Genomic DNA, 27170 nt, shown 5'->3' on the forward strand with positions numbered 1-27170 from the left:
TATGTATGTTACATCAGAACTTTTGACCAGGTAGACCGATTTCGACAAATTTTGTTTTAATCGAAAGGTGGTGTGTGCCGATTGGTCCCATTTAAATTTATTTGAGATCTAACAACTACTTTTCGAATTATATCTAATAATGCGTTTTTACTTGACGCTTTTTTCGTCGACCTACGTTGTATTATACCGCATAACTTTCTACTGGGTGTACCGATTTTGATAATTCTTTTATTGTTGGGTAAGGGAAATATCCCTAGTTTGGTACCATGATAAGGAAACCAGGATCTGATGATGGGATCCCAGAGAAATCGAGGAAAACTCTTGAAAATCCGCAATAACTTTTTACTGGGTGCATCGATTTTGATAATTTTTACTTTAATCGAAAGCTGATGTTTATCATGTGGTCACATATAAATTTTATCGAGATCTGATAACTACTTTTTGATTAATCTTTGATAACGCGTATTTACTTGACATTATTTTCGTCACCTTGCGTTGTATTATACCTCATAACTTTTTACTGGGTGCACCGATTTTGACGTTTCTTATATAAATTAAAAGCTACTATTCGTCACGTGGTCCCATTCAAATTTAATTGAGAGTTATATCTAATATTGCGTATTTACTTGACGGTTTTTTCGTCACCCTACGTTGTATTATACGTTATATCTTTTTACTGGGTACACTGATTTTGATCTTTTTTGTATAAATCAAAAGCTAATACTTGTCATGTCGTCCGTTTTAAATATGATTGAGATATAATGAGCAATTTTTGAGTAATCTTTGATGACACGTATTTACATGACGATGTTAAGACGACTGTGGTCATGTTCAATACTTTGCCACAACGCCATCTATCAAAATTTAATGAAATTACTTCGTTCACTATCGATCAAATTACAATATTCCACTAGAGTAGAGAGTAGCAGTTTATTCGTTATAAATATATTTGAGCTTTTAATTTTTGAGTTTTCGCTAATACTGGGTATTTACTTGGCTATTTTACGTCGACCAACGTTATATTAATCTCATTACTATTTTACTGGGTGGACCGATATCGATGATTCTTTTTTTAATCGATAGGTGGTGCTTCTCATGTGATCCCATTTAAATATAATTGAGATTTGACTCGAACTTTTTGAGCTATATCTGATATGGCGTATTTACTTGACTGTTTTTGGAGTTTTCTTCTTAAGAATCGATTTTCATTTAAGGCCCCGGAATGAAAAAATTGAACAGTAAAATCTACTGAACGAATGACCTTGTTAGAGATGGCGTTCAGACGTTTTCTAATAACGCAATTAGGTTCCGATAGATGGCGTTATTGATTCATTTATTTACAATTTGATATAGTAATAATATATTTCTTAGACTAGTAAGCCTTTTTGTGCCTATTTAGTATTTAGACAGTTGATCTGAAGGGGTAAACTCCAGTCGTGCATCGGAGCTGTGTGAAAACATGAACATTACATATTTTTAATAAAAAAGACATAAACCGTAATTCAATATAAATCCGCTTCAACTAAAAAACCCGCCGTAATAAGCGATGTCAGCGCTTCGCGCGAATCGACGACGGGCCTTTTATGAAATTTCTGCCTTCAATCGCTAACAAAATGTTAGAAATAACAGTAGAACATTATATAATTCTACAATTTTATAATGTCGCGTTATATGGAATACGAACAAAGTATTACTATTTTTTCGTCGATCTACGTTGTATTACTCTGCGATGTAATTGAAGTCGGTTTTTTTTTCGTTTGCGAGCAAACACAATTATTTTTATGTATGTTCGGAGATAACTTTTTCGTTTATGAACCGATTATGATAATTCTATTTTTGTTGAAAAGGAGATATTCATAGTTTAGTACCATGATAAGGAAACCAGGATCTGATGATGGGATCCCAGATAAATCGAGGGAAACTTTCAAAAATCGTAAGGGTGACTAGTAAATTTAATCATGTTTTCATTAGGTACTATAAAGCACTACTATTTAATAAAGGTCTGGAGTCGATCTGATGATGGAGAAGAAAGATAGTAGAGGGAACTCCTCAACAATTTATAGCAATTACCTGGTTTTTGAACTTAATTCGTTTCTATTGATGAGAACTTTGCACCTGTATGAGTTATAAGTGCCATTACAGTCTGATGATGGAGACGAAAGATAGTCGAGGGAACTCTTCAACGACTTATAGCAATTACCTGCTGTTTGAACTTAATTCATTTCTATTGATGAGAACTTTGCACCTATATGAGTTACAAGTGCCATTACAGTCTGATGATGGAGACGAAAGATAGTCGAGGGAACTCTTCAACGACTTATAGCAATTACCTGCTGTTTGAATTTAATTCGTTTCTATTGATGAGAACTTTGCACCTATATGAGTTACAAGTGCCATTACAGTCTGATGATGGAGACGAAAGATAGTCGAGGAAACTTTTCAACGATTTATAGCAATTACCTGCTGTGTGATCATCTGTGTCGCAGGACCAAGTTTGATGATGGAGCCCATAAACACTCGAGGGATATTCTCAACAATTTACAGCAGTTACCTTTTGCTGTTTGACGACCGCTTTGATATAATGGTGCATGTACCGTGTCGGCGGCGCCTAAACACCGACGGTCGCAGGTTCTATTCCCGCTCGGAGTGGATATTTATGTTTATACAAATATTTATTTTCGGTCTAGTTGTTAATCCTTGTGGTTCTCCCAACCTAGCCTCAGAGAACACGCTAGGCCGTCAGTCCCGGTTGTTATTACGTACACCTGATAGCGAACTTTACTCATAGTATGTCGACGCGTTAGCGCAGCGGTCGTAGCACCGGCTGTTGCGCTGGCGTTAATGGGTTCAATCTCCGCGCACGACAGATATTTGTATTGGTCATATAGATGTTTGTCATTGTCTGGGTGTTTGTGCTTGTGTATTGTGTATGTTTCCGGTCCCCCGACACAAGAGAAAAAGCATCCTTGTTAGGTCTACCCATCATTAAAAATTGTAAAATAAAATAATTTTTAACAAAAAAAAAACCGACTTCAAACAGGAAACTAAAAAGTGAAAAATAAATTTACTTAGTACAAAGTAATTCGTATTTTGATTTAGTTAATCAGAAATGATTAAATAAATATTTTATAATTATGAAGTCGGTGCCAAGTAAAACAATAACTACTCTAGTATCTACTCGTAAGTTGTACTCAGTTTTCTTTCATAATTTTTTTCATTGATTATTAGGTTGAATACTGTTATTATTCTGTTATTGTTTTGACATATCTAATAATATTTTTTGTACTTGTTTGTTGTGTGTGTGTGTTGTTTGTATTTGTTATTGTAGCCAGGTTGTTGTAGTATTTACTTGGCACCAACTTCAAAATTATAAAATATTTATATAATCATTTCTGATTAACTAAATCAAAATACGAATTACTTTGTACTAAGTAAATTTATTTTTCACTTTTTAGTTTCCTGTTTGAAGTCAGTTTTTTTTTTGTTGAAAATTATTTTATTGTACCTTAACTGTCTTTATGCTAGCATGATTCGAATTTATATTGTTCGCTGAAGTGCTAAATATCTATCTACATATTACAAGCTGTGGCTTCGACTCTATTTGCAATTAAATATAATTAAGTATTGTTCCGATATAGTGAACCGTCACTAGTTTTCACAGTATAACCGAACAAAAAAAAAACGGCTCTCCATTTATTAGTATAAAGAAAATTTATTTTATTTCAATACAAAAAATTATGATAATATTTATGATTATTGTACAACTTCCAGATAAAAAATTTATAAAATATTCGTATACAATACACAATAACAATGCATAATAAAATATATTTTTAGATATTTTTTAACATCGAGAGGTGATACTACACATGAAGCTACACGAGAATGTTGGTTTAATTACATTGTAGCCGCTGCTTGTTAAACTGTATTAGAACGGATAGGTATTTACATACTTATATAAAACATTATTCTAATATTTCTTTATATCTTCCATAGCAACCTAAATAAGTCAACATTTTACAGCAAAAAACAGTGATTTATTGGTTATTTAAAATCCCATAAATATGTAGGTATAATTAACATACGTAACATGACTTATATTTATCAGATGACAGTAATAAATGACGTATATCCTCGTATAGATATATTAATTTTGTTTTCAGAGGCGTCATTAACTTAGTCTTTTAAATTCAGCTGGGGTTATAACTAACAATTCAATGAAAATAATTGTTTTTGATCGCAAACGAAAAAAACCGACTTTAATTATGTGGCGACATCTATCGCGCGACTACGAACTAAGTAACTAGAGAAAAACTGACGTATCCTCCATTGCGCTATCAAAGTTATCAAAGTGATTGAGTATATATACAAGAACCCGACAACAATCGTTAGGGCAGTAGCCCGCCAGACACAACAACCGCCTGGTCAAAGGATCCTCCCTTTTCAGTGGTGGATGAGGAACTTAACGCCCTGTTCCTCGCGCCACCAAGCTGGTGACCTCGACGTGATTCTTCACACTCCTGAAAATTACATCGACAAGTAAAACAACATAAGTAGACGAAAAAATAGTCAAGTAAATACGCGTTATCAAATATTACCCAAAAAATTAGTCATCAAATCTCGATCATATTTAAACGGAATTACAAGACATATTTAAAAACAACACACAAAGACTAGTATTTAATATTTAAAAAATAATCATCAAATCGATCCAACCAGTAAAAAGTTCTGAAGTAACATACATAAAAAATACAGTTGAATTGAGAACCTCCTCCTTGCTTTTACTGAAGTCGGTTAAAACACAAAATTGGAATACAAATTCGTTAAAACTTTCTTAAACGAATATCAAAGAAAAGTTTGCATTCTAAATGATGTAATGATAATTGAAAATTTCAGACTGTAATAACTAATACAGTAATATTTCTCTTACATTTTTTCTAACACATAAAGCAAAAAGGCATAATATATTGAGCTAGATTGCAGCAGAAAATATCTTGCACAAAATATGGGTAAAGAAAATCCCTCAATATAATATTGGTCTCAAGTTGTGTGATGTTCCTGTGGTAAGGGAATCAGAGTTCCTAATAACGTGCTTTGTTGTCACCAGTGAGTGTCAACAGCGCGGGTGTGGTACTCTTGGTTTGTCAGGTATTGGCTACGGTAATCGCTTAGCAGATCGTAAGCTTTTTTGGCTAGTGGTATAACAAATGCACCAGGAACGAAAATAAAACTTAACGCCTAATAAAATAAATTAAATTAAATATATTTAAAATTATAGTTTTAACTTCTTATAATATTAATCACAATAAATTCTTGGTATTCCCCTAACTAAATGTTGGTAACAAATGTAAAAAAATACTGAAATATTCATTTTGAAGTTTCGAGTGAACGTAAAAAGATAACATCGCTCTAAACATATACATTTTTAATATGTATGTATTTGTATTAAATATAATATAAATAATAATAAAATAAATAATAATGCATTAAATATATAAATAAAAACGGTTTGTTTTTCTCATGACATTTGTTTTTAGATTCTATTAAAAATTGGAAATCCCATTAAGAATTGTAAAGAATCATTTTATTTTGTAATATAAAATGTGTGTTCATTGGCACAAGGTCATGAAATTAAAATCCCACACACCAAACACTTTACATAGATTACTTAGTATCTTGTGTTTAATCGTCAGAAACAGTAATGACTTCTAAAATGAACGATTTAGTGATTGAATTTAACTCAGATACAGTGCAATATATTAAATCACTGTATGGTTTTGAAACACAGGAGAGATTTGAAGAGGCGATCAATATCTTAATAGAATGGATCAAAAAACAGGATCACTTAATTAAAAAAGATTCAAGTATGTATTTCTTAAACTATACACGTAAATGTGGTCTGACGTTTCTTCTTTAGGCACGCTCGACAAGAGCGTTACAAAAAGTGTGATTGGGCTAGGCGAACGGAAATTGAGAGGGGTATATCAATTAAATGGAGCTAAGGAAGCTCTACTTCAGTCGGCTGATCTAAAGCACACTTGTTTTTTTTTTTCTAAATAGGTGTGAAATAGTTAATAAAAGTTTATTTGGAGATTAATCATTATTAATTTCAAATAAATGAAATTTGATAATTGCTGTCTAAAAAGAAAGTTACGAAACTTGTTTTTAGGGATTTTTTGAATACTATAAACTTAATAGTAAAAACCCCTTTTTGTGCCTCTTGTTAAAATTTGTACGGGTTAAAAATAAATTTTTTAATTAATTTAATTGTAATATTATTAATAAACATACTTAAAAATTCTCATCTAAAATAATAAGTCGAAGTATAAACGTGAAAATGATAATAATTAGGAAATAGGTTACAAAATAATAATATTAAAAAAACAAATGTATACTGTTAGCGACTGAAGGCTTTCCAAATAATACTCACGTATCAATCACCACTTTTGTATTTATTTTCTAGATATTTACATATGATTAAATTCAATACAATATTTTTTTTTTCTTTAAACAGAAATAATCTTTTCACTCCTCATTCCACATTCGTCTTTCCTCCTCATCACATATTACCCTCCCCGGTCCATGTATATTTTTTTCATTTCTACCCACAAAATAATACTCATATATTTTAAAAAGTGTTGCAATAGTATAAATTTAATAAATATTCAAAACAGTATTTGTAACAAATATAAATTTAATAAATATTCAAAACAACATTTGTAACAGACGGCTATCCTGCATAAGGTATGTCCCCATTCCTTACAATGCTCGGCCTTCCTAAATCAAGTATGACCTCATACTTAATTTTCTTTTACATGGACATAATCATCATCAGTGCCTCGTAAATTACACTAACAAATGTAGTTTTAATGATTAATTTTGTATACACTAAAACATGAAACAATGTAATTTTATAATTATAAACAAAAAAAAAACAAGCTCGCCTTGGTCTATCATTTTCCATTCATAATAAAATTCGTAGAAACTCGTATATTCATAATTTTACATTACCAATCTCACAAAATAATATAGTTAGAGATACAATCTATTCGTACAATTATAAAGTGATCTGAAGTTTGCCGCCCAAGGGCTACGATCAGCTTATTAACTTGCCAGATGGGTCACCACTTGTCATCGAAAGGCTGCAGTCTGCTAATTAACTTGTCAGGTGAGTTACCGTTTGCCACCCGAGGGCTACGGTCTGCTGATTAACGTACTTGATGAGTTACCGCTTGCCACCCGAGGGCTACGTTCTGCTGATTAACTTGTTAGATAAGCTACCGCTTGCCACCCGAGGATTACGGCCTGCTGATTAACTTGTCAGGTGAGTTAACGCTTGCCACCCGAGGGCTACGGTCTGTTAATTAACTTGCCAGATGAGCTACCGCTTGCCTCCTGAGGGCTACAGCTTGCACGTAAACGGCCCTCGACAGTCGTGTACTAATCCGTCAGTACCGATCTGTCCGTAGGTACCTATGCTGTAATAGTTAGAGATAGGGAAACAAAGGAAAGGAAGTAAAATTAACAGAATAGTTATTCTGTTGCTTCATTTTTATCACTATTACTTTTATTTTGGTCGCTCCCCTGTGGAGACAAAGGAAAATTTATCCACCGTTTTAACTGATCGGCAGAATATATGTTTTTATACCTTCTTTTACTATGACCTTCTATACTTGAAACTTCATATCTATCTTTATCCAAAACCGAACTAATCTTAAATGGCCCCCGAAACTTTGGTGCCAATTTTTTACTTTTCCCTTCTCTGAAGAGTGGTTAGGTATCATAACTAAGTCTTCTTCCTTAAATATTTTTGTTGGAGCTCTTTTTTATCATAAGATTCTTTCATTTTTATTTGTTTTTCCGCAATAATATATTTAACTCTGTCTCTGTAAATTTTTCGATTAGCACGTGGTGTGGCAACAACATTACATATATGCTTGATATCCAACGTTTGCACAAAGTTTTTGAACTCGTTTGATGTAAAAGTAGTACCCTGATCTGAGATAATGATCTTAGAATATCCGAATGTTGCAATTATTTCCTCTAGTACTTTAACCCTTAATTAGGCGCATGGGGTCACGGCCATTTCAAATTGAAAAATATATATCTTTGAGAGATTTGAGCGCGCCCACGCTCACTCTAGCTTCCTAACTTCCCTCAGGGTACGCAAATCAGTCGCTTCCAGAACATCTATGCATATGCACTGGTCGCTTTTCTCTAGAGCGCTGACCCCATGCGACCACTTACGTGATTTTTTTTGCGGAGGTAAGTTTTTATTTTTATGTTTTTACTTCGTTTATATTCGTAAATTGGTAATTTTTTATATTAGTATATATGTATTTATATACCGGCTATTTAATTTACCTATTTTTGTGTTTATTTGCACAGAATTTGTCTTTTATTTTCAGTTTATTGATTTTTTAATTGGCTAATAATAGGCAGTTATTGGAATGGCTGGAAGTGGCCGACGATGAGCAAGATGTTGCTAGTTCTGCTTCGGAAGAGAAATTAGTATACGGCAACGCTGTGAATAGTTCCCATATGTTTCTGGTAGTAAAATTGAAGAGTTCCCAGATAGTCAAGTTATTTCATCTGAATCATCGGTGGCAAAAGTGATGTCGATTGCAATGAACAATTTTGCACTAGTTATAATTTTGGAAGAGAAGTAGAAATCTGGCTATATTCTGTCATCTTCTAAAGTTATCTGGCATCAACGCATTTATCATACTCAGATCGAATGCTAATAAGAATATTACACATACAAGACAGATTTTTTTTAAATTGGCAGCAGCACTTATAGAAAGTCACAAAAAGCATCGTATTAGCAGCTTTCTGTCCCTGCGTCAACAAAAAAATGGCTCCGTGAAGCATATGATATGAAAAAGACGGTGCATCAGTCAATATCTAAGCGCGGACGTTGCTCATTGTATCCTAGGAAGAACGACAAAAAAGTGCCAACCAAATGTCATAAGTGTTGTAAATTTGTTTCTCAACAACACTTTAGAGTATACTGCGTCGATTGCAGATAAAAAGAATCGGATAATGAGACTTATTATTATTTTTTTAAATAAGCGCATCGGCTAAGTCAAAAATTATGTAGTTTTAGGAGTAGTTAGAAGTTTGTCATTTTTTGTTTAAATTTTAAGTCAGAGCTATATTTGTGTTTATTAAAGTTAAAGATAATAAAGAAAACTAATATTTTATATAATCCAATCATTGTTTTATTTATTTCATAAACTCTTTTTTCAATCTTGTTTTTGGGGTCACTCGAGACCCCATGCGACTAATTGTGTGATTTTCTTAATGCGCCTAATTAAGGGTTAATTGTTGTCCTCGATTTTGTATTTTTTACTGCCATGATAGATATAAACTTACTAAAACCGTCAATCACTCCTAAGATGTAAGTATTACCTCGTTTACTCTAAATAAATGGTCCTAGGTGATCCATATGAACTATATGGAATATATTACTGCACTTAGGGATTGGATTTAGGTAACCAGATTTTTTTCCTACAACTTCTTTATTGTATGCACAATTTATACAGGCGTCTACGCACTTCTTTACAAATCTTTTCAGTTTAGGGAACCAATAGTCTGCATTTATTTTTGCTATAGTTTTCTCAAATGAAAAGTGTCCCGCTTCATCATGATTTAATTAACAAATGCGCTAGCGAGCACCGTGAGGAACAACCCATTTTAGTTTAGAACCAACACGCCTGTCTAATTTGTCATCTTTGATAACGAAGTTATTTTTAATGTCCTTAATATCTTCATGAGTTGAATTGAGGATTGTTTTAATATGTTTTAATCGAGGGTCTGTCATCTGCACGCTATGTAGCCAATCATGTTTAACATTTCTAACTCTTCGTGTTCCTCTGGCGGTAGTACTGGGTTTCGACTTATTGCATCTACATGTTGCATATTCTGCCCGGGCTTATAATTTATAGAGTAGTTAAATTCCTGTAACATAAGCCACCACCTAGCTACTTTCGGTATTAAGTCTCGTTTTGTTAGTGTCGTGCGCAAGGCGTTGCATTCGGTTAGCACTTTAAATTCCAGACCTATTAAATATACCTTAAATTTCCTTAGAAATAAAACTACAGTCATTGTTTCTAATTCATAGGAATGCCAAAGTTATTCCTCTTGTGTTGTTTGGCGGTTAAAGTAGGCTACTGCTCGAAAAGGTGAGTCATTGTCAGGCTTTTGCAATAATACACCACCGACGCCTACTTTACTCGCATCACAATGTACTTCGGTCTCGTATGTAGGGTCGTATAAGGCGAGAATCGGGCGGCTTATAAGTTTTATTTTTATGTCGTTAAAGGATTTTTCTTGTTCACTACCTCAGTGCCACGAAACGTCTGATTTTGTTAATATAGTTAATGATTTTATCACAGAAGCAAAATCGTAAACAAATCGTCTAAAAAAACTTGCTAATCCTACAAATTGTCTTACCTGATGAACATTTGTCGGTGTAGGAAATTCTGAATCGGCTAAGATTTTCCTAATGCCAGGTCTTAACCCTGATTGTGATATTTCGTAACCAAGATAGTCTATTTGCGACTGAAAAAAAATGACACTTCCAAAGATTTAAAGTTAATCCGGCCTTAGCAAATTTTCTAAAAAATGTATTGTTATTAAAAGATCTAGATCTCGATCGATATCGCTTTCTCAGTGTTTCTTTAATTTTTTTTTTTTATTTAAATTTTAACATCCATAGGCTCTTGAGTGCCCATGCCTTTTTTTACTTAAATTTTAATTTTCAAGTATTGAGGCGTATTATTTTCAACATTGCAGTGTTCGTAGTGAGTCCAAAACCGACCGTGAGAGATATATATAATTATATAATAATAATAATTAGAATAATTATTAGAATTAAATTAAATAACAATAACTAGAATAATCACTTACGACTATGGTTTTTTTTTTTTTTTTTTTTTTTTTTTTTTTCTACATGCTCCATTAATTTTATAATGCACTACATGCTTTATAATTTACATTGTGTGACTTACATTGTTAATTTACCGCATTGTCGACGGCCACTCTCATTTTTCTAAACCAGCGCCCGCCGCCAGTTTCGCGAGCACATCCTCAATAACATTCGCATCCCTATTATGGATCGCCATTTTGAGGCTGTGCTCAAGAATTTGCCTACGGTTAGCCTCCACCGCCCTTCTGACGAAGTAGCCAATTGCGTCGTCCTTGTCGTCGGTGTAATAGACACAGGTGTTAGTGTGTCTAGTCACCGCGACCACCGCGTGCGAGACACTATCATGGATTCGAAGCCTCTCCGCCCTCGTCTGGATAACAATGACGTTTTCACTCGTCTGTCCCTGCGCCTCATGAATGGTCAGGATTTTCGACCCCTCCCCAGCTCCGTATCCCCGACCTATCAACGCCTTCTTCTCCTCTTGCGTGAAAGTCAGGTACAGGGTCCGGTCCTGTTCTGCTGGTATTCGTGAGTCGGTGAATCCTTCCATGCGCAACGAGTGGATGATCGGGCTCGAGCTGTAGATCCCGTCGTACACCTCACTGATGGCGAAAGCAACGTCTTTTGGGTTTCGATGCGTGCAGGACAGCTCGCATGAGATACCTACTGTCAGGTAAGGTCTGCTGTACCGCATCTCGAACAGGTTTTCCCTGTCGATGTACGGCAACTGGTTTACGTCTCCGATGAGGACCACCTCTTCTGCTGCCGATAGTCGGGCAGCCATGACTATGGCTCCGAAATGGTTCATAAGGGCTTCGTCTACCGTTAATCGGCTTATCTTAACGCCCTCACGAAAACCATTTGCCAGTATGGACGCCATTGTGCGCACCTTCGTTTTGGCCTTATTGCCATAGCGGTGCTCCAACTTCTCTTTAAGATCTTTCGCTGCCTCGATCGTGGTTGTGACTACGACTTCGCCGTCCTCATCGAAGTTCCTGACTATGTGAGTTGTCTTGCCGCATCCGGGTACCCCGTTTGTCCATCTCAGTTGCGGTAGCCTCCAAGCCCCGAAAGCGCCTTCGGCGTCCGGGTCACTCATGATGGTTTTAGCCATCCCGAGCACCCTATCACCCAGCATCACTCTCGTGCACTTGGCCACCACCACCAACGGGTCCCCTTTCGGTGTGTGAAAGGTCTGAATCTCGTCGTTCTGTCCCTCGTCCTCGACTGCGTCCACGAAACCTGACGTGATGTTGTATGCAGCCATATATCTTCCCGACATGTTGCCCTTGAGGATTTGCCGGGTGTCGTTATTATAAATGGCTGCTTCGGCTTCTTCGAGTTCCACCTCCAGCAACTTTTCATGGTTGTACTGGTAGGTCTGCATGATTTTCTTGCATATGGCCAGGCTTACCTCGCGGTTAGCATTTGTTATGGCCAGGAACTCGATCAGCGCATTTTCCGCATGCTGTAGTGATGTGGATGCTGGTCGAAGTCTGGGTGGTGTTACTTGCCCCATGTCGGCCCTCGTTCGAGTGGCTGATGGTGCTTGAGAGTACCTCGGACTTTCGTCCTTGGTAAATCTGCTTATTGCTTTCATTTGCAGCTCACTCGTTTCCGCCAATTTTGGGGAAAGGTGGGACAGTCGTTTACCTCTTTTGGGGGAGATGGTAGCCTGGACGAACTTTGCTATCGCCATCAGTCGGGGCTTCGCCTTTTGAGTATTATCTTCGGGGTCGCGTCGTCCCTCCATTTTCTTTTTCGCCTCAGCCTTTTGTTGCAGTCGCTCCGAGCCACTGAGAGCAGTCTCCTCGAGAGTCGGCCATGCAGGGGGTGAAAGTGGTTGTGATCTGGGCTTTAAGTAGCCCAGATCCTCCCCCCTGTCCTCATAGGCTATGATTTGGTGGTGTCTTGACGCTAGTAGGCAGCCGTATCTATCCGATACGCCACCTCTATCGTAACCAACTCTCATAGAGTCCACGCTGATTTTTCCAGGGACACCCCCGGAGGATTCACCCAGCTGTTGCAGCCACGAGCTGGCCTACGCAAAGGCTGACTTCTCCCCCCACTCGAATAGCACTATCGCTTTATTGTGCAATTGCACCAGACGGCAGGTAGAGTCGTCCCCGTATTTTTGCGCAAGCGTATCGATCTTTGATTTTTTTACGCTTGTTTTTTCTGTGCTACCTTTTAACAGCAGGGCGAGCCCCGGGGAAACCACCAGTCGATCCCGCCCCTCGAAGCGACAGAAACTTACTCCCAATCTCTCCGCTTCATTGTCCATGAAGAGGGCTATGCATTTGGTGCTTATGCCCACTTCTCCGCTACGAAGCCTTCTCCAAGTAGGGACTCTATCGTCTTGCTCGGAGCAGGTGATTCCGGAGGTGCGTTTTGATTGGCCCTCCTCTGTATAATCTTCAGCAGAGGAGACCGGATGGTCTGGGCGATGTGGCCCAGCAGCGTTCGGGGTTGTGGGCACTGAATGGTAGGCACGGTAGTCGACCGATCTGTTTGTTGTGTTTGTGTATGTGTAATTGCATTTGTATTTGCGGTGATTGTGTGTGTGGTCTGTGGTACGGATGTCACAGCTAGAGGTAGAGCGGTTGAGCCATTTCTTTTGGCAGCCCTTGATGCGGCGCTTCTTGCGAATGCGAGGAAGACAGCCCTTTCGGCATCATTCTCCATGATGGTGTGGAGCGAAGATTGCTCTAGTCCCTTCTGGAGTTTTATTTCCAAATCCAGTCTCTCTTTGCTAAATCTCGGGCATTCCAATATGATATGTAGAATCGTCTCCTCGCAATCTGGATCGCAAATACACGAAGGATCGTCTCGGAGGTGGAATCTGTGAAGATACGCCGCAAATCCCCCGTGGCCGGTCAGAATCTGTGTGTCGACAGGTGTTAGCGCCGATTTCCTTACCAGTTTGCAAGCGGTCTTTGCATCTGGTAGGAATATTTTCGTAACCGATCCAGTTTCTGAAGAATTGTATCTATCCTGCCACAACCTGACGGTCTCTTCCCGTATCAGCCGTCTGACGTACGATATAGGTACTTTATCGTAGTCAGGGGCTGTTTTCTTAGTAAGGGCCGCCTTTTTGGCCAATTCGTCCGCTCTTTCATTGCCCGGTGTTCCCACGTGAGCCTTCAACCAAAAGAACCGCACTGTCCTATTTTCCTCATGGATCTGCCTGATGCAACTCTTCATCTCAATGGCCAGAGGGTGAGTTGCCGAAGGACTCCTAAGTAGATCGAGTGACGATCTAGAGTCGCTCAAGATGTTAATAGAGCCCTCCTTTGACTTTCTTGCCATGTCCACAGCTCGAAAGAGTGCGTACATCTCCGATTGGAAGACGGTATTGTGCGGTTCTAGCCGGAATATGGAGTATCTGAGTTCCCTACTTTTGTCCCACCAGGTTAGGGCAGCTCCTACTCTGCCCTCGATTTTGCTACCATCAGTGTAGATGAGTGAGCCGACGATGTGGTGTTTTTCCATGTCTTCGGGATTCAGACTCTCCAAGCGCTCGTACTCGGTTGTCATGAGTAGAGATGGATGGGGATTTTGCATCGGGCCCACCTTGCGCTCCAGCTCTCTACCTGGCGGAAGAAAGTCCTCGCAGTGACCTTTCTTGGTCTTGAAAAGTATGGCCGCTTCTCGGATCCGAAGGTCAAGGGGGAGTAAGCCTGATAGGATGAGTGCCGATGTTAGAGACACCGTTCTATACGCTTTGCAGATCTTCTGCGCAAAGCCTCTCTGCAGTGAGTCTAGTTGTTTTCTAATGGACAACTTCTGTGCTGCTGTAGACCACGCGCTTGCCGCATACAGGACGATGGGCTCTATCACCGCCACGTATATGGTCCTTACTATCTCTCCGTTTAGACCCCAAGACACCTTTGCCGCGCGCGCTAAATGTTTATATATGTTCGCCGCTTTCTTACACACAGCGGACGCGTGCGCATTAAATGTGAGCTTAGAGTCCAAAATGAGCCCCAGCAGTTTTATTTCTTCTACAAGCCTCAGGCGAGTGCCGGACATATGGACTATGGGGATGTCATATTTGAGCTTCTTGGTCATGACCATCGCATTGGTTTTATGTGGTGCGAAGCTCAATTTATTGCGTTTACCCCAGTCTTGTACGGCAGCTAGGGTGGATTCGGCCGAGGCTTGCAGGTTGCTGGTTTTCTGGCTCGAGAAAACGAGGACCACATCATCCGCAAAGGCTTGGCAGTACACTCCCATACCGTGTACCTCCCTAAGGAGCGAGTCTAGGATAATATTCCAGAAAGTCGGTCCACCTATGGATCCCTGGACACAACCTTTCGTCGTTTCCTTCTCGCAGGTTGCTCTGGCATAGTTTACTATGACCCTTCGGTCCTTTAGATATGAAACGACCATGGCATAGAGGTTCTTCGGGCAATGTTTCTCTATCAGCTGTTTTTTTAGAGCTGGCCACCATGCATTGTCGAAAGCGCCCTCTATATCGAGCGATACCAGAAGCACTATCTTTTTTAGTTTAATTTCCCTCCTGATATGCCCAACTAGATCGTAGAGGGCTTCCTCCGTTCCCCTTTGTGGCATGAATCCATACTGGCCATGGTGCAGCGTAGGGAAGAGCCTCCACTGAAGCCTGCCTATTAACAGCTTCTCGAGTGTCTTTCCGAGAATCGACAGGAGTCCAATAGGTCTGTAGGACTTCGGTTGGGTGTAATCTTCTTTAGCTGGTTTGCGGAGAATGCATACATGAGCGACCTTCCACTGTTTTGGGAAGTGGGACAGCGATAGGCATTTGTTTGCCAACGCTAAGAACACCTCTTTGTCGCAGTTTATTGCCGCTGCACATACGTCTGATGTCAAGCCATCCGGGCCTGGAGCTTTTTTTGGATTTTGGCTCATCAGAACCTGTTCCAGCTCGGCCGTCGTAAAAGGTGGGTCTTCATCCGAGAGATCTTGTAATTCCGCATGGGTTCTGTGCTCGACGGCGTCCCGGACCTGTCTGTGATAGTCGGTTTCGGTTGTTACAGAGTCCTCAGGGTAGAATGTGTTCGCGAAGAGTTCAGCCGACTGTTCCGGTGACAGTGTTTTGCCAGCTTCGCTTCTCAGCAACATGTCTTCCTGCCTGCGAGAGGTCTTCCTGATCACTCTGTAAATACCGTCCCATACACTCTCGCGGTCTTGTGCCGTGCAGAACTCCTTCCAGCTTTGGGTGGCTGCTTCGCTTGCCGCCAACTTGTACTTTTCCCTGGCCAGTATGTATTCCTCAACAACGTATGCCCTTCGGCTGGGTGCAGCATTTCTTACGCGACGTTTTGCTCTTAGCTGTTCCCTTTTCAGGGAATCCAGTTCAGCCGACCACCAGGGTGGTCGGGGTTCGCCCTTTCGCGGCTTTATCCTCGGAATAGTTTTTTCACACGTACGGTGGATGATAGAAACGTACTTGTTAATCATCTCCTCCAACTCCTCCTCGCTCGAGACAAGGGAGACGCTACTCAGAGTCACATTTTCCTCTGCAAGGTCAGACCTCAAGATAGTGGTGAATTCTGTCCATCTCGCCTTTTTGGTATTGTATCTGCGCGTCGAAATTGGCTCCAATGGTTTTATGGGCCCTCCGGTGCGCAGCCTAAAGGTTATGGCGTTGTGATCAGATGTGATCAGATTTCGTTCCACTCTCCAGTTTTCCATTCTCGCGAGAAGTGACTGACTGGTTAGAGTCACGTCCACGCAGCTCGAGTAAAGCTTGCCTCCTCTAAACGTCTCGAACGTGGGTATATCCCCGATGTTGTGTATGTGGAAGTCCATTTCGGTGATAAAGCCGTGGAATTGTGCTCCTCGGTGATTTTCGGAGCTGCTGCCCCACCAGTGGCTCCAGGCATTGACGTCGCCGGCCACTATAAGATGGTGTGTGGGAATATTGGCGGTTGCCGCTCTCATCTGGGATAAGTAAGTTTCCATATCTTGGTCCCCTTCGAAGTAGACGGACAGTAACCCCAGCTCGAGCTGACTGGCCTTTACGAAGACAGCAGCTACATTTTCAGTGACTATCTGGGGGTCGTGAATGACTTCCACACAGTCACCGAAGACAATAATCGCTGCTTTTACTGGTTTTTGACGGCCCAGGGTGCACTGAATGATGTTTGCGCCGGGGCGTTGTCTCATTTCGCCCGCTCTACCAATGTACGGTTCTTGAACTAGGGCAAAAGAGATTCCTCTTTTTGAGGCCGCCTGAAACAGTTCGTCCGTGGCCAGCTTCGAGCGCTGCAGATTTACCTGTATGAAGTGTAAACCGCAGCCCGTTTTGTGCGTCTCCTCGTTTGGGACCGCCACTTTGGCCTTCTGGTCGCCCTTAGCAATATTGGACCCTCGACCTGGCTATATTGTCCCACTTTAGTCTTTCCTGGCACTCTGCGCTATACGCCGTGTGTGCCAGGTCAGAGCCGATTCTTTTGGCCCTGGTGCAGTTCACACACTTCGGCGGCTCGTTTCTGGCTTTTGAGGGACAGTCTCTCCCCGTGTGCTCGCCTCCACAGTGATTGCATGCATCCTTTTCCTTACAGAGTGCCTTGGTGTGGCCGTAGCCTAGGCACTTCATGCATTGGACGAGTGGGGACTGGTCCTCAACCGAGCATCGTCCGAAGCCCACGTAGATTTTACCAATCTGTGTAAACCTTTTCCAGACCTCTGGAGATAGCTCTAAGACTGGGTGGCACTCGTGCGGGTTTCGGGCGCGTTTTCTGTATCTCACCTTCATTTTGAGCGACGACTTGTCTACACCTTCGAGAATATGGCCATTTTGGGCCTTTATGTGGTCCAATATCTCTTCGTTAGAGTAGCAAGTCAGCACTCCCCGCACGCATACCAGAGGGTCCTGATTTGACGGCTCCCGGACTGTCAGTTCTGTATTTGTTTGGATCTGACCCTTGATCTTTGCCATGTCCTCCTTTGTCGCGCACCTCACGACCACCTTCTGGTCTCTCGCTTTCCGGACCCTTTCCATTCTCGCCCCAGACTGTTTGAGGTCCAGCGTGGCTTTCATTTTCGTCAGCACATTGTCACTGGTCTCTTTCAGGTTTCGGGACGAGATGATGAGGGTGTGGTTGGGCTGGTGAATATTGTCCGGCTTTGGTATGGCGGCAACCTGAGCGAATGTGCGTGAACCGTTTTTGGGGGTTAGTTTCGTCACCCCCTCTTTGATCGAGTTGAGGGTTTGTTTAACCTCCTGGACTGCTATTTCAGTATGGAGTGACTGTTTCATTGGAGAGGCAGTGGTCTTGTTTGCCTCTCTCCATGTGCGCAACTCAGAAGTCATAATCTCGATCCTCTCTGATATAGTTTCGAGTTCCGGGGTCAGATCCTTGTTTGTGTGGTGTGTTTGTTGTTGTTGTAGTGTTACATCATATTGTGTTAGCTGTTGTGTTAACAATTCTAATCTTTTTTCCAAACCCGCTGTGTCTAGTGTTTCTTTAATCCTTTTGTCTTCGTGAGTTTTCAAATAATTTAGAGGACTTCTTTTGTATGACAATGTACTATTTGAAGACGTGCTACTCGTATGACTATAACGACGCCGACGTCTTGATCTTATAATTTCAGCCGATCACAGTCCACTGCTGGACATAGGCCTCCATAAGTTCGCGCCAAAAATGCGTGAACTCATGTGTTTTGCCCATAGTTACCACTCTGGGCAGGCGGTTTGGCGACCGCAGGGCTGGCTTTGTCGCACCGATAACGCTGCTGCCCGTCTTCGGCCTGTGCATTTCAAAACCAGCAGTTGGATGATTATCCCGCCATCGGTCGGCTTTGTAAGTTCTAAGGTGGTAGTGGAACTGTGTTATCCCTTAGTCGCCTCTTACGACACCCACGGGAAGAGAGGGTGTCTATATTATTTACTACCGTAGCCACACAGTAGAATGAATCAATATTACTAGTGGAACTTGTCGTGCTGGACGATCCTATACAACTTCTGCGGTACTGGCGAGATTGACGTTTATGCTGTTTTCTTTTACTATATGCTCATCCCGCGAATCAGTACCGGAATCCGTCGAGTTATAGTAACGCAATCGGCTACGACTACTATCTTGTTTTTTAATATGGCTTGTGCGCTCGCTTCGACTTTTGTCTTATCTTCGCCTTTTTAAATGATCAAGAGTTCGACTTCTAGAATGCCTTTTATTCGTATTGTCTTGCAGTGGTGGTGTATATGCCGATGTAGTAGATATATTCATAAATTGGAAAGACTATTGTGGGTATTAAACATGGGTTTAGTTAATCATAATTAAATGTTAATTGTTAGGAAGAGGGTACAAAAAAATAAAATATGTATAAGAAACTCGTATTGTAAAATTAGTTGCTTAGTGTATAATTATTAATAAAATTCATAAAAACTTTTTAATATTAATTCTCAATCATTAATTGTTATGATTACGTTATTTAAACACGTAACAATTAAAACAATAATTCTTTGTATTCAATAATGAAATTAATATTTTTTAAATTGTAAAATATAATATAATAGAGTTTTGTCATAGCTGTAGAAAACTATCAAACTAATGTAGTATAACACAGTGTAAGTAATGAAAATACATACATATCTCTTTTATTTCTCTCACGCGGTCTTACCACTTCTGATCTGTTAGCGACTGAAGACTTTCCAAATAATACTCATGTATCAATCACCACTTTTGTATTTATTTTCTAGATATTTACTTAAGATTAAATTCAATACTATTGTATACATTTTTTTTTTTCTTTTAACAGAAATAATCTTTTCACTCCTCATTCCACATTCGTCTTGCCTCCTCATCACATATTACCCTCCCCGGTCCATATATATTTTTTTCATTTCTACCCACAAAATAATACTCTAATATTTTAAAAAGTGTTGCAATAGTATAAATTTAATAAATATTTAAAACATTATTTGTAACAATACATTCAAAAAACATATCTACAAAATATCAAAATAAATTACTTAGTCTGCAAAAAAAACACATCAATTTAATATTATCTATAATCTATATAATAATATATATAAAAGCGAAAGGTCACTCACTCATCACGAAATCTCCGAAACTATAACACCTACAAACTTGAAATTTGGCAAGTAGGCTCCTTATAGGACGTAGGCATCCGCTAAGAACGGATTTTATGAAAATCGACCCCTAAGGGGGTAAATCGGGGGTTGAAAGTTTGTATGAAAGTCCTATGTTTTTGAAGTAAGAGACTTGAAATTTAAAATGTAAGCTCTATAGATGGTGAAAAAGTGTCCAAATAACATATCTTTAGAAATCAACCCTCTTTTGGGGTTAAAACGGGGGATGGTACGCTGACTCACTCATCGCGAAATCTCCGAAACTATAATAGCTACAAACTTGAAATTTAGCAGGTAAGCTCCTTATAGGTTGTAGACATTCGATAAGAACGGATTTTACGAAACTCGACCCCTAAGGGGGTAAAACGGGGGTTGGAAGTTTGTGTGAAAGTCCCATGTTTTTGAAGTAAGAGACTTGAAATTTAAAATGTTCGCTCTTTAGATGGTGAGAAGGTGTCCAAATAATGTATCTTTAGAAAGCAACTTCCTTTTGGGGTTAAAACGGGGGATGATAGGTTGACTCCCTCATCACGAAATCTCCGGAACTATAACACCTACAAATTTGAAATTTGGCAGATAGGCTCCTTTTAGGGCGTAAACATTTGCTAAGAATGGGTTTTACGAAATTCAACCCCTAAGGGGGTAAAACGGGGGTTGGAAGTTTGTATGAAAGTCCTATGTTTTTGAAGTAAGAGACTTGAAATTTAAAATGTACTTTCTTTAGATAGTGAGAAGGTGTCCAAATAATGTATCTTTAGAAATCAACTCCTTTTTGGGGTTAAAACGGGGAATGGTAGGTTGACTCCCTCATTACAAAATCTTCGAAACTATAACAGCTACAAACTTGAAATTTGGCAAGTAGGTACCTTATAAGGCGTAAATATTTGCTAAGAGTTGATTTTATGAAACTCGACCCTTAAAGGGCTAAAACGGAGGTTGGAAGTTTGTATGAAAGTCCTATGTTTTTGAAGTAAGAGACTTGAAATTTAAAATGTATGCTCTATAGATGATAGAAAGGTGACCAAATAATGTATCTATAGAAATCAACTCTCTTTTGGAGTTAAAACGGAGGATGGTAGGTTGACTCACTCATCACGAAACCTGCGAAACTATAACAGCTACAAACTTGAAATTTGGCAGGTAGGTTCCTTATGGGGTGTAAACATCCGCTAAGAACTAATTTTACGAAAATCGACCCCTAAGGGGATAAAACGGGGGTCGGAAGTTTGAATGAAAGTCTTATGTTTTTGAAGTAAGTATATGCTCTATAGATGGTGAGGAGGTGTCCAAATAATGCATCGTAATCTATATATATAAAAGAGAAAGGTCACTAACTCACTCATCACGAGAACTCAAAAACCACTGGATGGTCTATCCATCCAGGTTGGACAAAGATAAAATTTGGCAGGGAGGTAGATTATAGTTAGCAGACGTCCGCTAAGAACGGATTTTACGATATTCCACCGCTAAGGGGATTTAATTGGAGTTGATAGTTTGTATGAAACATATACAGCCTGAAAATAAAACTAAAAATGTGGTGTATAGAGAGGTTTTATAAAAATAACTATTAAATTATACTAAATTGTGCTTTTTAAAAAGTTACTCAGTTTTTGATAAGCATTTCAACTGATTGATTTCAACTTGAACGATTGACTTAAATAAAAAAATAATTTGCGTTAAACATCTTAACAGTAATGCATAGATATGCGCGAACATCATAACCACGCGAACGTAGTCGCGGGCAACAGTTAGTGTATTATAAAATCAAGTCCCCAAAAGTGTATGTGATCGATTCGCTCAAAATCGACTGCACGGATTTTCATGCGGTTTCACCATTGGAAAGAGGGCTCCACCTTTGGCAAGAGGAAGGTTTACGAAACGGCTAAGCCGATTTTGATGAGAGTTTCACTGGAAGTTTGCCGGGAAAACTTTGTGACAAACTAATTTCAACGCGGACGAAGCCGCGGGCACAGCTAGTTTATAAATATAATTATGTTTAAAAGATCTTCACTTAAAATAATAAATCAAAGTAATAACTAGCAATAGGTTACAAAATCTCAATAAAAATGAAGTAATTAATAAATAAAATCCTTAATTATATAATTTTAAATTACATACATAAATATTGATTTTGTTTAGAATTTCGTCTGGCCGCATCTAGTTAAACAATTGAAGATCTATTTGTGTTTCGTCGTTATCGTTTTTTTACTTTTTTCTGCATAGTGACCGGTCTTACCATCGATGTAGTGCGTTTCAACCCTCACTTTCTTACTTTTTGTGACGAAATCGTATAATGAACTATTGTATATTACCGACACGCTCAGCTACAATTATTGTAAACTTTTTTTTTTTAATGTATTCTTTTTAATGTATTTCTCATATGAGTGAATTGTCAATTCTTATGAGAGTAAATGGCCGTCCTATTTATTTGTGTAGTGAGCGTCTAGTTTGTCTTTGCAGTTTTAAACAGGTAATTTTTTCGACAGGAAAAGAATACTTGGGTAAAGTAATCATATTTTCCAAGGGTTCCGTGGAAAAGGCTAAGCTTAAATACGATAACATGTGTAAATTTAGGACATTACTTCCAGAGTATTTTGAGCCATTTGATAAAAGAAACATAGAAAATGTGTAAGTATACCTCATTAACATTGTAAAATCGCTTCATCCTGTAATATCACACTGCTGGACAGAGGCCTTTTTATCCTTATAGGAGAAGGATCAGAGCTTAATCCACCACGCTACTCCGATACGAGTTGGCGGATACATAGGCGATATATATTATATACTATGAGTAAAGATCGCTATCAAGTGTACGTGATAACAACCGGGACTGATGGCTTAACGTGCTCTCTGAGGCATGGTGGGGAGTCCCAAAAGGACTGCACAAACACCCAGACCACGGCAAACATCTGTATGGCAAATGTTTATCACGTGCGGGGATCGAACCCGCAAGCGCCAGCGCAACAGCCACAAACCAGTGTTGTGACCGTTGCACCAACGTGACGTCAACATTATAAAATAGGTACCTATATTTTATTTAAAAACCATCACATTTTAAATACAAAAGTATTATTAAGCTTTGTGAAACGACTTTGATTAATTTGTTTACAGACCCAAAAAAGAGGTTTCTCACCATTATTCTTAGCGGTGACTTAATCTTCAAATGAATTTTTATTACCATATCATTTTTAATTTAATATCGAGTTTCTAAAAGAATCTGGATATTTCGAAGTTTTACAAGCTGACCCTTCAAAAACTGTTTTGCCATATATGTTATTAACCCCCTTAATGCTCCCACCTCTCTCTTCTAATTTAGGGGTATATAAAAATAGATGTAGGCCCATTCTCAGACCTACCCGATATACACACAAAATTTCATAAAATTCGGTCCACCTGTTTCGAAGGAGTATTGTAACTAACATTGTGACACCTGAATTTTATGTATAAGATATATATTTACAATTCATTACTTAAGAACTAATTATTTACAGATAGTATATTTGAATTAAGACTTCTAAAACTAAATCTTCATCAATATCATTTCAGCCTATCGTAGTCCTCTGCTGGACACAGGCCTAGATTCGCGGTGTTGCCCATAGTCACCACGCTAGGCAAGCGCGTTGGTGACCGCAGGGCTGGTTTTGTCGCACCGAAGACGCTGCTGCCCGTTTTCGGCCTGTTCATTTCAAAGCCAGCAATCGTATGGTTATTCCGCCTTCGGTCGGCTTTTTAAGTTCCAAGGTGGTAGTGGAACTACATATGTTATCCCTTAGTCGCCTCTTACGAAATTCTAGACTGCCATAACCACACAACTAATATGATAAGGGCTCAAAATAAAATTATTATTAAAATTATTTTTCTTTAATTATTTAAATTATTTCAGATTTTCCTGTTTATTACCAAAAATGACTAAAGATCATTGCAGAGTCTACCTACAAAAAACTTATGATAGACGTTTCCCGGCTGGTTTTTTGGACTATTTCAAATTTCTATCCATGGTATGTTTTAAATTATAACTTAGTTACTAACTCGATTATGGTAACCATGTCCTATCTTTGTAATTTTGTAAATTTATTGGTTTCATTGTGGACACAAATAAATGTATTACTACGTGTATTAATTATGGAACAATGTATTTAGATAATTTTGAGGCAGCTTTCTGTATTGAATATAAAATATTAATATTGAATTGAAAAATAACATTTTCTTCATTTTCGGTCTGCCCGACTGGGGTCGACCTTAGAGAAGATCACAGCTAAATAATACTGTTTTCAAGCAGTGTTGTGTTCCTTTTGGTGAATGAGGAGACCAGAGCCCCTGGAATTGAGGGTATGGTAGACAACGCGCTTGCGATACTTCTGGTGTTGCAGACGTCTATAAGCTACGGTAATCGCTTACCATCAGGTGATCTGTACGCTTGTTTGGTGACCTAGCTGTGTATAAAAAAAAAACAGTGACGCTGAGAGTGTCGCTTTACATTGCCTTTAGCTCCAGGAACATTTTTATATAATAGCATTTACTGTACCGAAACGAATAAAAAGTGTCAATTTATGTTTTGATTTTAGAGTTTTATTGTTTTAATTAATTATAATTTAATTAATTTAATAGAAAATTCAAAATTTTAAACATCACGTCAACCGTTCAAAATTTCAAAAGGAGTAAACTGCAGTCGCGTGTCAGAGCTAATATACACACTTTTTTCGATCATCCGTCTATGGATGTTTGCTTCGTATCACACTAAAATACATCGACTTTAGAAGTTTAACACTTATACATTTATTAAACGAATTACTCGATAGAAATAGTCACATAGTTTTTGATGATGAAAATATTATAAGATTTCTAATTTTGTTATTATTTGTTTTAGATGTGCGAATACTTACAGACTTATGACTACTGTAATAGCTTATTGGTGGTATTTGATTACTTTGAAGCGAACCTAGAAGATATAATAAAGAATATAAATATAGTCGAGGTTCGTAATGTCCTGTCAATAGTTACGGTGCGTATCTAAATCTAATTTTATAAAGACGAATTATTTATATTTTTGTATTTTTTTACCACGCTTTTATTAGCTTGGGTTTTATGTATGTATGTATATATGTTTATGTCATATGTATTATATGTGTTTATATATATATACTTACATATTTACGTATATATATATACGTAAATATGTAAGTATATATATATATATATATATATTGTAATACTAACGAACCCGGCAGCCGTTGTCTTGCCCGGAAAACAGCTACATAAAATTGATTGCTTACATACCGATAGCAGTGCCACCTACCGGTTATTACAGATGTTTATAAAATTTGATAAAAATTGCTTCAGTAGTTTCGGAGTTTGTCGCCCACATACATCGTGAAACGAAATTTATATATACGGATATTGCTAAATAAGTATTAGGTCGGTTTAGTGCGCTAATTTAAGCAAATGTCTGAATTGTCAAAACCCATTTAAGGTTATTTGATGTTTTAGGAAGGTTACGGGTTCAGAATAAAAGGAATACATATTTTAAGTACTTCAAAAGCGATAGATTTCTTCTTAATAATCCTTAAAAAAGCTTTAAGTCCAAAAATAGCACAGCGCATACATATACATACAAAAATAGAAACATTATATAAACATATACCAAATGAGATTTTGCCGTTGGAATATGGTGGAAACGAAAAGTCAATAGAAACACTTTCAAGTAAGTTTAAGTTTTAAAGTCGTTATAAAATTAATTATTTTTAATTGTTATGTAATATGTATGAAGGTAGATATATAATAGTCTAAGATACGAATTAGACGTGATCTTCCCTCATCTGCTTAATGGATAAAAATTAAATAATTATCTCTATCTAAAATTTGGCTGAAAAATTCCTGGCCAGGCTGTATTACACTCGGCAACCGCCATTCAAATCAGATTTTCATCATCGTCATCGTGTTTTCAACGAAACAGCCCTCATTTTAATATAAGAATTATATATTAAACTTGTGGGAGAAAGTAACTAGAACAATATAGCTTAATATCCCTGATTATGCCTTCACCCAGTAGTGTTGCCAGGAAAATAATAGAAAGGCCAACTTTTGCATTTTCGTCAGGCTTCATACAGTTGGTAGATATTAAATTTATTCTTCAAGCTCGTATGTGCATTATTGAATAAAAATAAATTTTTCAATTTTGAATTAAACGTAGCCTGGACAGGATTTTTCAGGCAACCCTTTCGCGACTAATTTACTAACATACTAAAATCAATATAAAATAATTTACATCCATAAAGCTGATGGGTTAAGTCCGTATCTAGTTCTTTCATCTTGTACTATAAAGTAAATAGTACAACACTCATCAATCACCTGGGTAAAGGCCTCATCTTCCATATAAAAGAAGAGTCAAAGCCTAGTTTACTACACTGCCTCTACTGGTTTTGGCGAACGATCCCTAATAGGAATAACGATATCTATCAAACGTCTATAATGATAATTGGGACCAACTTGCCCACTCCAAGAAACTTATGTTAACTGGGCAATATTTTTTTTATACGAATAGGGATGCAATTAAACGTGCCGTAGTTCATAGATACCTGCCACACCAGAAACAAAGGCTAGAGTAATTTCGAACCCCGTGAATGTTGTAAAGTTAAAATAAAATATGCAATAATGAATTTAAGTCAATGAGAAATAAATATTATCAAGGCACCAAAAATATAAAGTCTGTGAATAATAGTGCGTATCATAAACTCTAATGATATTTGAAAAAGCAAAATAGATTACTTAATTTTAAAAATCAGTAAAGAAACGGTGATTGATCATAATTTCTATTTTTGTTTTTTGTATCGTGTTTATGATAATGTTAATACACTCTCCAACCATGTCTTACGTGGAGCAAGAGCTCTATACCCAGAAGTGGATTATATACCATATTAGATACATAATACCATATTAGATACATATAGATAGATGTATATATACCATATTAGAGGCTTAATCAAAACAGTAATATTTTTTCCTCCTATAGGTAATTTAATGGACGCATTGGCTTCAAAAGAATTCCAGGAATATTATAATACTACGAAACAGTACCGCACTAACGAAGCTTACAGGAATAAAGGAAAAGTCGCCGATCAGATGGGATTAGAAGGGACATTTCGAAAATTAGGCATAGATTGA

At 38.2% G+C, this 27170-nt stretch overlaps 1 protein-coding gene across 1 annotated transcript; it reads left to right on the forward strand.

Annotated features, from left to right (window-relative positions):
* The first annotated feature begins 5701 nt into the window (after window positions 1–5701).
* Window positions 5702–27170, forward strand: LOC123663662 (alpha-tocopherol transfer protein-like). Its single transcript, XM_045598330.1, has 6 exons — window positions 5702–5864; window positions 22496–22637; window positions 23893–24007; window positions 24877–24984; window positions 25497–25710; window positions 27019–27170. Exons 1-6 carry the CDS (start codon window positions 5702–5704, stop codon window positions 27168–27170), a joined length of 894 nt encoding a protein of 297 aa, XP_045454286.1.

The sequence above is a fragment of the Melitaea cinxia genome, chromosome 20 (genome assembly GCF_905220565.1).
Source record: "Melitaea cinxia chromosome 20, ilMelCinx1.1, whole genome shotgun sequence".
In the NCBI taxonomy this organism is placed as follows: Eukaryota; Metazoa; Arthropoda; class Insecta; order Lepidoptera; family Nymphalidae; genus Melitaea; species Melitaea cinxia.

Bases quoted from the DNA above. Each gene is read 5' to 3' on its own strand.
- LOC123663662 (XM_045598330.1), top strand. From the start codon at position 5,702: ATGACTTCTAAAATGAACGATTTAGTGATTGAATTTAACTCAGATACA. The intron at 22,638-23,892 runs GTAAGTATACCT...AAATTATTTCAG, and splicing joins AAAAGAAACATAGAAAATGT to ATTTTCCTGTTTATTACCAA. The intron at 24,985-25,496 runs GTTCGTAATGTC...TTGATGTTTTAG, and splicing joins AGAATATAAATATAGTCGAG to GAAGGTTACGGGTTCAGAAT.